The 10259-nt window shown below is 42.1% G+C and overlaps 1 protein-coding gene across 1 annotated transcript; it reads left to right on the forward strand.

Moving 5' to 3' along the window:
• Positions 1-376: 376 nt before the first annotated feature.
• LOC104240477 (17.8 kDa class I heat shock protein-like) lies at positions 377-910 on the forward strand. Its single transcript, XM_009795322.2, has one exon. The coding sequence runs from the start codon at positions 377-379 to the stop codon at positions 908-910; it is 534 nt and encodes a 177-aa protein (XP_009793624.1).
• Positions 911-10259: the final 9349 nt, after the last annotated feature.

Here is a 10259-nt window from a genome sequence, read left to right on the forward strand (position 1 = left end):
GACCAAATAAATTGAAAATTAAAGGAGATCAAAGGGAATTCCCATGCATAAAGCACTTTCAGTATGGAACTAATTGTATGGGCCAAGTCTAATAAGCAAGATAGGATCAGCATTCTTAAAAGCCCAAGTAAGAAGGTCCGTGAATTGATTGCAACATCGTTCATTTCTAGAAGATTATGAATAATGTTCTAGAAGGTTACAAAACCAAACATTCTTCTACAATTTGAAAGTCAAGAAAATATGAGAAAAATCTTGAAGTTGCCAGACTCTTTTATTTCCTCCAATATTTAACCCACTGCTCTTGCACTCTAACCCAGCAAACATCTGTTACCATTCGAAACATATCTCCGACTCTCAAAAGCCCTCTCAGTCAAGAATGTCTCTTATCCCAAGCATTTTCGGCGGTCGACGAAGCAACATCTTTGATCCATTCTCTCTGGACTTGTGGGATCCCTTTGAAGGTTTCCCACTTTCGAGTAATTTGGCCAATGTACCCAACTCGGCTCACGAAACCTATGCCTTCGCTAATGCTAGGATTGACTGGAAAGAAATGCCAGAAGCCCACATTTTCAAAGCTGATCTTCCGGGGCTGAAGAAGGAAGAGGTGAAGGTGGAGGTCGAGGAAGGCAAAGTGCTGCAGAATAGCGGAGAGAGAAGCAAAGAACAAGAGGAGAAGAATGACCAATGGCATCGTGTGGAAAGGAGCAGCAGTAAATTCCTTAGGCGATTTAGATTGCCGAAGAATGCCAAGATAGATCAGGTGAAGGCTAGTATGGAAAATGGTGTGCTCACCGTCACAGTTCCAAAAGAGGAAGTGAATAAGCCTGAGGTCAAAGCCATTGACATATCTAGTTATTTCTTTCTTTCCTCACAAATTGCAAGTGTCTCATCATCTGTTATAGATTCATAATGAATAATTTGTGTATCCGTGAGCTATGCTTCTTATAATGTAATCTAGTTGGTGATCGGGTGTTAAGTTTGTTTGTGAAAGATGGTTGTGATGTAATTTACTATAATAACAATACTTATTTTTTGTATCAATTAATTTATCTATAATTCAAATATGAGAATTCATTAATTTGTCAATCATCAATCAAATATGAGAATTCATAGGGTGGAAAGTCAAGTGAGTTGTGCTGCTTTTGGGGGCGTATATGATGGGAGAAGAAGATGTAAGAAAAATTATCAACTTGACTTTTAGCTCGAGTATCATATTTGGTTATTTATAACATCTTAGTTGGACCCAAAAAAAATTATGTTGTTGTATGATAATTTTTTTCTTCTCCATATAATTGAATTTAATGAATTAAATTTAAATTAAAGTAAAAATAAAAATGGAATAACATGAAGTTGGGTTGAATGAATAAATGAGTAGGGTTGTGGCTTCAATTAACTTATAGGGAAAGAAAAGCAAGAAGATTTTGTTCTTAATTTGAAAGATTCCCATCCTGGTGAATTATCACCAAGTGCGCAGTATTTACCCTTAAAATTTGATAACAATTAAACTTATAACGTGGTTTTAAGAATATGTGATTTCACCTAATTCCAATTGATAAATGCAATGAGTAGTAATAGAAATTAACAATATTATAAAGCAAACCAATATTTGAACAGAATTTAGCCCTCAAGCTTGAATACCATCGTACTAAATTGTGCAAGAACAATTAAAATATAACAAGCTGATGAACAAGAATATGAACGATAGAAAAGGCATTATATTGCTTTGATATCTCAGAGTATGAGGTCCTTACAAGACAATTATGACCCTCTTTATATAGTAGAGGAATCCTATTTATGGTACAATTCTAATTACGGAAGTAAATCTTATGATTATCCTAAACAACTTCCTTTGATTTGATTTGTTCCGAGATTCTTGCCATATCTTCGATCGGTCGTGGATATCTCGCTTTCCTGTTATCGTGTTTTGCTCAAAGTCTACCCTGTTTGGTCTCGATCATTGCTGGCCTCGATCTCGGTAGGCACTTCGATTCTCAAACTCGGTACCTTGTCTTCGTCACTTTGATTTGCTCCACTACGAGGCAGACCCTCGATGCAACTCTCTGGTCTCGATCAAATAGTTAAATTGGGCAGGCCCGATTTTTACCGTATACAGATAGTCCCCTCATTTCTTAGAATGCAATGAGAAGAAATGAATTGAGCCTTCAATTTTGTATTTCGACCTGTCATGACGGCATCCTCGTGACTTAAGAGGCGGAAGTGATTGAAACGTCCCGTCAGTACAGTTCCCTAAGTCATTAATGGGCGTTAGTTGATTGTCATCCACCAGTGCCATTGAACTGTCATCTACATTCTATAAATGTGCTTTCCTTCTTTTTGCCCAAACTTTACTCTTGATCTCTGCTCAAATCTTCAAGCTTTTTACATCCTTTAAGCTTTCCCATTCTGCATAATTTCTAGGTTTCGTTATCAACCTTCCCGCAAAACACGAAGTCTTATTCTCTTCTTCTTTCTTTGAACTTATAAAAAATGGCAAAAACGTCAAAATTGTTCCTCAAAAGGAAAAAGCTTCTTCATCGTGGCCAGCCGGTGGTAGAACACTGGTGGCACCGCGCCTTGAGGAGTGCATTCCCGGGATGTGTCCTTACTTCCGACTTCAATGCTGAGAAAACTTCGTTGGTCCCTGGCCTATGCGAGCCAATGTCGAGATATATATGCTCGATAAGCGAGAGCGACCTTAAGCAGGTAAAGGAACATTGCCCTTAGGATGACAAAGAGGTGGTGATCCCGGCCCCCGAAGAAGACATAACTACTCATGTGGAAGGGTTTCGAAGTGTTTACACTTACCCTTTCTAGCTGGGCCCTGTCGCTTCCGTCATCATCAAATTTTTCCGTCAATGCCAAATAACCCTAGGTTAGATCCATCCCTCTTTTTGGCGGATTGTCCTACTACTCCGATTTTTCACGAGAAAAGTCAAAAGGATGTCTTTCACCATCGACCATCTCATCAGGTTGTACAAACCCCGTCTCCACCGAGGAAGTTAATAAGGCTTCAGCGTCGGGCTACCAAGGTGTTGTTCTCGAGAATAGACAAGGACAATGATCGAGGCTGGATAGGTCGGTTCGTTCGAGTGAAGACTTTAGACCTTATCCCGGCTGAGAAGATGCCATTTCCCGAAAAATAGCACATGAAGCGTAAGTATAATCCCGCCTATAGCTTCCATTCTATGTTTTATTTCCTTTGCTTTTTCTCATAGATATTCTTTCCTATGGTGTAGCGGTCTCTTGGATTCCCAGTGCAATTAATAACCTTGAGAGTTGGGTTCGAGACCTGGCCTCGACCTCTTTGTATACCGAGAGCTCGTGGCTTGATTTGGCAAGGGGTCGATGGGAGGCCAAAAATCATGGTAAGCCCCTTTTCACATATTTGATGATCTTCGCTGAAATGTTTCTTTTCATACTTAGTTGGTTTCCTTTTATGCAGGCCTCAGAGAAAATGTTGTCATGAGGCCCCTGTCCGGGGAGTAAGAGGTGTCTTCCCCAGCTCCGAAACTGGTGAAGGATAAGAAGAGAAAAAGTGTCTCGACCTCCGAAGACCAAGAAAAGTAAGCATCGTCCCTCTACCTGCTGATGTAGCTCAGCGATTAAGAGAGGAAGAAGAAGTAGATAAAGATGATGACTACGAGTTGGTTGCTCGAGTGAAGAAAAACACCGAGGCCCAAATGCCGGTGAGTTAGTGAGGTTTGAAGAGATTCAGCCTCGAACCGAACAAATCTTAGAAGAGGACCCAAGCAATGTCCCCAAGTCGTCGGAGGCTAAAGACACCTCCCGCTGAAATGAGCAATCGGTGGGTATGCCTGAGGGGGCTGGCTCGGAGGCCCTTCAAAATGAAGAGAACTCCCCAAGTGACTTACTTGGGGCAATAGAGATTGGCGATTCGCTGCCCCTTCCTACATTTTCTGAGGGGACAATTCATGAAGCCCAGGCCATGGGGACCCCCGATGTGGAAGGAGTCCACAGAGGAGAGGACCTTTCCGCGATTGTTTCATAGGATTTGAAGATGCTACCGACCTGAGTGAGGCATCGAGTATCTTTGATGAGACTCAACGACTCCTGAGTCGGGTAAATCTCAACTCCCCTCGGGTAAATAGAGTCGGGTAAATCTCACTCCTTTTTGAGCTGGTTTTGATGAAGTGTCACCTTATTGACCAAACCCTGCAATCAAGTACAACATGTGAGCCTTTGAGACAATTTTGTACACATTTCTAATCAAAACTTAAGTAAGAAGGAGTGTAAAATACGTCATAATCCCTAGTTATCAACTCCCCCAAATTTAAGCTTTTGCTTGTCCTCAAGCAAACAAAATAAGACCCACCCCTTAAGAGTAAATCCAAGAAAATTCAGCTGACCTAAAGTGACCTCATCTAGCATCAATTGGGACTAACAATTACCCTCAATTCAAATGAATCATTAACAACATTCACTTTCTTAAACACCGTAGATTTAGTGCGACACAAGAGCATCAAGAGTTGACTCAACACATCAAAGAAACTCTTTATATTACACATCCTCGACTCTCCTTAAGCAAACCTCACCTTTAGGATAGTAGCACTCAGAACGAGGTTAATAGAAATACACTCATCTCTCTCAAGGAAAAGTCACAAGTCTGGCTCTAAGTACCATATGCTTGCCTCTGATGTGAGTTACCACTAATGTAAGCTTCATTAAACTCAAGATAATATAGGGCTTTTGTGGAGACATAGTGAAGGCTTTTGGTTTAGGGTAAGACTGTTTGGTCTAAGTAGATTCCATATTCCCGTTAGCACTTCTTTTTCTTTATTTTGTCACACATTCACTTGACTTTTTAAGTCATTTCACTTCTTTCTAAGGGGTTAGAGAGACACACTGTCACTCATTCTTGTTCATTTCAAATCTTTTCTCCTTTCTAAACTTTCCACACCTTTCATTCTTTGCTTTTATTGAATCCCTTCATTCTTTTTTTTTACATTGAACATTCTTTTTGTCTTTTTTGATTTTCTTTCTTTTTCATTGCCTTTTCTTTTCTTCATTGTACCTTTTACCACTTTGTTGCAATCCTCATTCCCCCCCCCCCCGCCAAACTTATACTTTTGCCATATACTAAGGAAAGATCGGGTGCCAAGAGAGGGTATCTTTAGAACGAGTAAAGGCTTGTACCGTGGTTCTTGAAAGAAAAAGGTCTAAGGCTCAAAAGGGCTGACTAGGAATTTTATCATTGGTAGGCTATGGAAGTGTTCAAGATATCATTCGGATCAAGGAGATCCTATAATCACATCTCAAGTAAAATTACACTTAGGATTTCGCCTAGACAAACGTTCAGGGAAAGTTCTAGACCAATGGCTCGGCACTTGGACTTGCAACTCAAATTCTCACCACACAAGTTATGGGATTACTAAAGACACAGAGTCGGGGGGCCCACAAAAACCTTAGATAATATTTGAGCACACAATGATCCCGAAAAACCACTTGATGATTATCGGCCAACACAAGAGTCTCAAGGTCACAACTTTTACCACCCTATACACAACGATTTATTTTTGACTATAGGATCAAAGGAAAATGTGTTAGGACCAAGTGAAGCTTTGCTTGAGGCACCCTTACCAACTAACTACTAAAAAGCAAAAAGAAAACATACTCAAACCCTTAAGAAGGTTGTCATGTTATCCATCATCGGGAAGAGCCACCCGGTTCACACAACTTCTACCTTTGGAAAGAACCGTGTCATTAAGAAAACCAAAGGCTTATTGAAAAAACTCAAAACAAGAAACTACAAACATAAAATAAGAAGTTAAGAAAGGAAAAATGCGGAAAGTAAAATGAATATGTACAAGAGGGGATTTAATCGAATATACAATGGGAATGAATATATACATAAAACGTAACTTTTATATGCAGACCCAAAGTAAAAAGTACGAAAAGTGCAATGAAATGCTAAAATTATATACATACCAAAGATAAAAAGGAAAGAAAGCATAAAATATTGTCATATGTACAGTCATCCAAATATCCAAATAGGGCTACCCCCTCAAATGAAAGCTGACATTGTCCTCAATGCCAACTAACCAAAATAAGCAAAACAATTGAGAAGAGAGGAAAAAGAAACTCCCTATGGGCCCTCCATCTGCATGGGATCCTGAGTCTAGGTCCTTAGGTCCTCTGTTTGCTCGGGAACCTGTGACTAGCTCCCTGTGATCTGTGGCTCTGCTGGGACCTGGGCCTGGACCTGGGCTGAGTCTTGGGCTGAATCCTGGGGCTGGCTGGAGGAACCTCCCTGCGGGTCCTCCAACTGTATAACTACATCATCAAACTAAGGAATCACCCTTTTACTCTAGAGTGGCCTCTCGGACTCCTGCTTTGGCTGGGGCTAGGCTGCTGGTGCTGGTCATGCAATAGCAAATCTAAAGGCAGGTGATCCGCCTTCAACCTCTCAACCTCGACCCGTAGCTCATTCACCGACTCTTTTGAAGCCCGAGTCTTCCTCATTTTCTCCACCTCCCTACCAAGTTCCTTGAGTGCCTTTCCATATCAATCAACAACATCCGTAAGAAATTTCTGGTTCTTTAGGATCTTCTTCTGGTTGTCCAGAAGATCCTTGAGAGTGTCCTCAATGGACTGTGGGACCTGTGGAGGAGGAGGTGCTGACTGAGCTGCCACCGTGGTGGATAGTACAGACAGCTTAGAAGTAGTTGTCTGCATCCAATTATTGATGCTGGCGAGGGCCTGGCTCAGGCGGTGGCTAGTCAATGGGTGTTAAGTGGAGGAGGGTATCTCTAGAACTATAGAAGTGGAAGGACCGGGGTCCATGTCTGCTGAGGTGGAATGAGGCTGAGTAGAAGCCACTACCACTACTAGCTCTTCAGACTGGCCAATCGAAGTAGTGGCTTTGCCCTTAAAGAGATTTCTCTTACGGTTGTCATCACCCTGTAGGCTATGCAATGAGAAAGGTGCCTTCGCCTTCACTTTCATATCAAACTTCCGCTTTTCCACATCTAAGTCCTCCAAGTACATGGTTAGGAAGTTTGGGAAGGGATAAAATCTGTCACCTTCGTTCACTACTCGTGTAATAACCCGAGACATCACATTCCCGATGTTAATCGGGTACCTCGTGCTACCAAAATTGCCCAGTGAATAGGGAGTACGTTGTCGTGGGTGGTGGGGTCTAGCCTGCTGCACACAAATGTCTCTCACCCCTTAGCCTCAAAGTTCAAAGTTCTCCTCAAGATCTTCACTCCCACAGTCAACCAATCTGGGGTGGTACCTGGGATTTCCAAGTACTCCACCAACCAAGGACGAGCTTCCTCACCCAATGTCATCTTCTCCAAGTACAAGGACTCATCCTCCTCCAAAGAAGCCCAGGTAATCATTTATGGTCTTGCCATCGAATTTCACCTTCAAGTTCTGCACTTTGGTGACTGTGGTTCCCTTTTTGATGTGGGCCACATTTGTGTAGAACTCCTTCACTAAATGCTCATTGGCATCCTCCATATGGCCTACGAAGTAGTCCCATCCAGCTCTTTCTCTGAATTGCCTCAACACATTGGAGTTGTGAGGCAAAAAGTCCCGGGTGATAAATTTACACTCAGGTATCAATTTCCTCTCAGGACACCACTCTCGGAACTTGTGGTAGGCAACCTCACTTACAAACCGGTCCTACCATGCCTCCAGATTTCTAGTCCTCTCTACCCCACCTACTTGGCGTTCACCTCCTTCTACTTCTTCCCCTTCTTCTGCTATGGGACCCTCTCTGGATAATGAAGCTGTAAGAGAGGTCGAATATTCATTTCCACTGCCGGTTGTTGAGCCCTCATACGACTCAGAAGATATACACACTGATGCTTAGGCAGTGGGAGATCCTGGAGGTGTATCCCTCAACATGTTCCTCTCCGACCAGTCAGGAACATACTCTGGCACGGAGCCTGAAGATGCCTCCCGAGAAGGCTCATACTCACTCCTCGACTAGTCAATAGCTCTGTCTGCAGCTCTTATAATCCTCCTTGTGTTCTTTATATTTTATCGAACTTGTAGGGTCAATCTTATCATTCCTTGTCCCCTACCCCGGGAGGACTCTCCTCTTCCTGATTGTTTACCACCTTTGCCTCGTGATTTCACCATTATCTGCAATCAACATTTAGTTTTGTTTGTTAGTATCAGTAGAAATAATGAAACTCAAAATTGCAGGAAAAATAATGTAGATAGTTAAAAGTTGTAGATTGCGGACCACAAAAAATGAAGTGCATCCGCAAAGAGGCTTCCGGGGACCGCACAAATTCCATTGTGGTCCGCACAACAGTGGGGTTCAGACTACCCATTCTCTGAATCTATGCATCGCGGACCGCACAAAATGGCATTGCGGTCCGCATTAAGGCACCGCGGTCCGCACAAAATCCGTTGCGGCAGCGGTCCTCAAATGTCAGTATTCAGAACCTAGTCCACTACGGTCCACACAAAATGCCATTACGGACCGCACAGGAGCACCGCAGATCGCACAAATTCCACAGCGGTCCGCACTAAGTGCCCAACATCAGCACCAACCTAGGGTTCAAGTTTTGCTCATTTTTAGTCCAAATATTTACCTTGATGATACCCTAGGTGTTGCCTCAGTATTTTAACTAATTAGTCCTAAGTAAAATGGAATTTAACTAACCTATGTTATAAGACTGAAAGAAAAACGGGAAAGGAAGGAAGAAGAACTGAGAAAAACAAAAATTCAAAGAAAATAACAAAATGAAACAACTTAGAAGGAATTGATGTGACAAGAAATGAGATTTAATGAAGATTGATGAGTTTTAGCAGTTAATTTCGTGCAATGAGAGTGATGAACAATAGTTTTTATGCTTCTGAGAGTAAAAAGGTCGAAAAGTTCAAATGGAGGGACTCAGGTCCTATTTAGAAAAAGGTCTTGGGCCCCAGTTCACCTACCCACCACGGACCGCACAAAATGGCACTGCGATCCGCAGTGCTCAGAAACATGAAGCACTTTGAAATTGACCACTACGGACCGCAGTCATTTTGTGCGGCTGCAGTGGACTACCACGGACCGCTCTAAATGCAATGCGGCCGCGGTGGAAAACTTCAGAGACTCCCTACTTTTGTTAAATCATTTCTGTGGTCCGCATTGATTTTTTGCCTCCACACAAAGGCCTTTGTAGCCGCACAAAATGAGTGTGGTCCACACTGTAAACTTCAGAGAGTGATCCTTTTTCAACTTGTTCATGCACTGTATCAACACAATCCTACAACATCTCACAACCAGTCAGTCCAAAAATAAATCCTACACTATAATAAAAATCAAAGAAAAACAAGAAGAAAGACACATGGGTTGCCTCCCAAGAAGCGCGTGATTTAACGTCGCGGCACGACGCAGGTTACCATCAAGTCACTTGAGATGAAGAAGTGCCACTACGTGGCCGCCATCAATCTTGCCCAGGTAGTGCTTGACCCTGTGCCCATTCACTCTAAAAATCTTACCATTTTTGTTCTTCAAATCAAGTGCACCAAACAGAGTCACAAACACCACTTCAAAAGTTCCACTCTATTTTGACATAAGCTTTCTCGGAAACAGACGTAACCGAGAATTGAACAAGAGAACCAAATCACTACTTTGAACTCCTTGACACGAGCATATTTATCATGAAGGTACTTCATCTTGTTCTTGTACAAGGACGAACTGGAGTAGGCATGGAATCAGAATTCATCAAGTTCATTAAGCTGCTTCACATGAAGATTTGTTGCCACATCCCATTAAAGATTCAGTTTCTTCAAAGCCCACATGGCCTTGTGCTCTAACTCAACCGGTAGATGGAAAGCTGTCTCAAACACCAACCGATATGGAGACATACCAATCGGAGTCTTGCAAACAGTCTTATAAGCCCATAGAGCATCATCCAACTTCTTTGACCAATCGGTCCTATTTGCATTGACCGTCTTTGATAATATACTCTTGATTTCCCAATTTGAGACTTCAACTTGGCCACTCACTTGAGGATGATAAGGAGTAAAAACTTTGTGGTTAACACCATACTTTGCAAGCAAAGTGTCAAAAGCTCTATTACAAAAATGAGACCCCTCATCACTTATGATTGCACGAGGAGTGCCAAACCTTGTAAAAATGCTCTTCTTGAGAAATGCAACAACACTTCGGGCCTCATTGTTGGGTAAAGCCATGGCTTCAACCCACTTTGAAACATAGTCAACCGCTACAAGAATGTATGTGTTCCCATACGAGCTAACAAATGGACCCATAAAATCAATGCCCCATACAT

This window comes from Nicotiana sylvestris, chromosome 3 (assembly GCF_000393655.2).
Source record: "Nicotiana sylvestris chromosome 3, ASM39365v2, whole genome shotgun sequence".
Classification (NCBI taxonomy): domain Eukaryota; kingdom Viridiplantae; phylum Streptophyta; class Magnoliopsida; order Solanales; family Solanaceae; genus Nicotiana; species Nicotiana sylvestris.

Coding starts and splice junctions, on each gene's coding strand:
- LOC104240477 (XM_009795322.2), top strand. CDS start 377: ATGTCTCTTATCCCAAGCATTTTCGGCGGTCGACGAAGCAACATCTTT.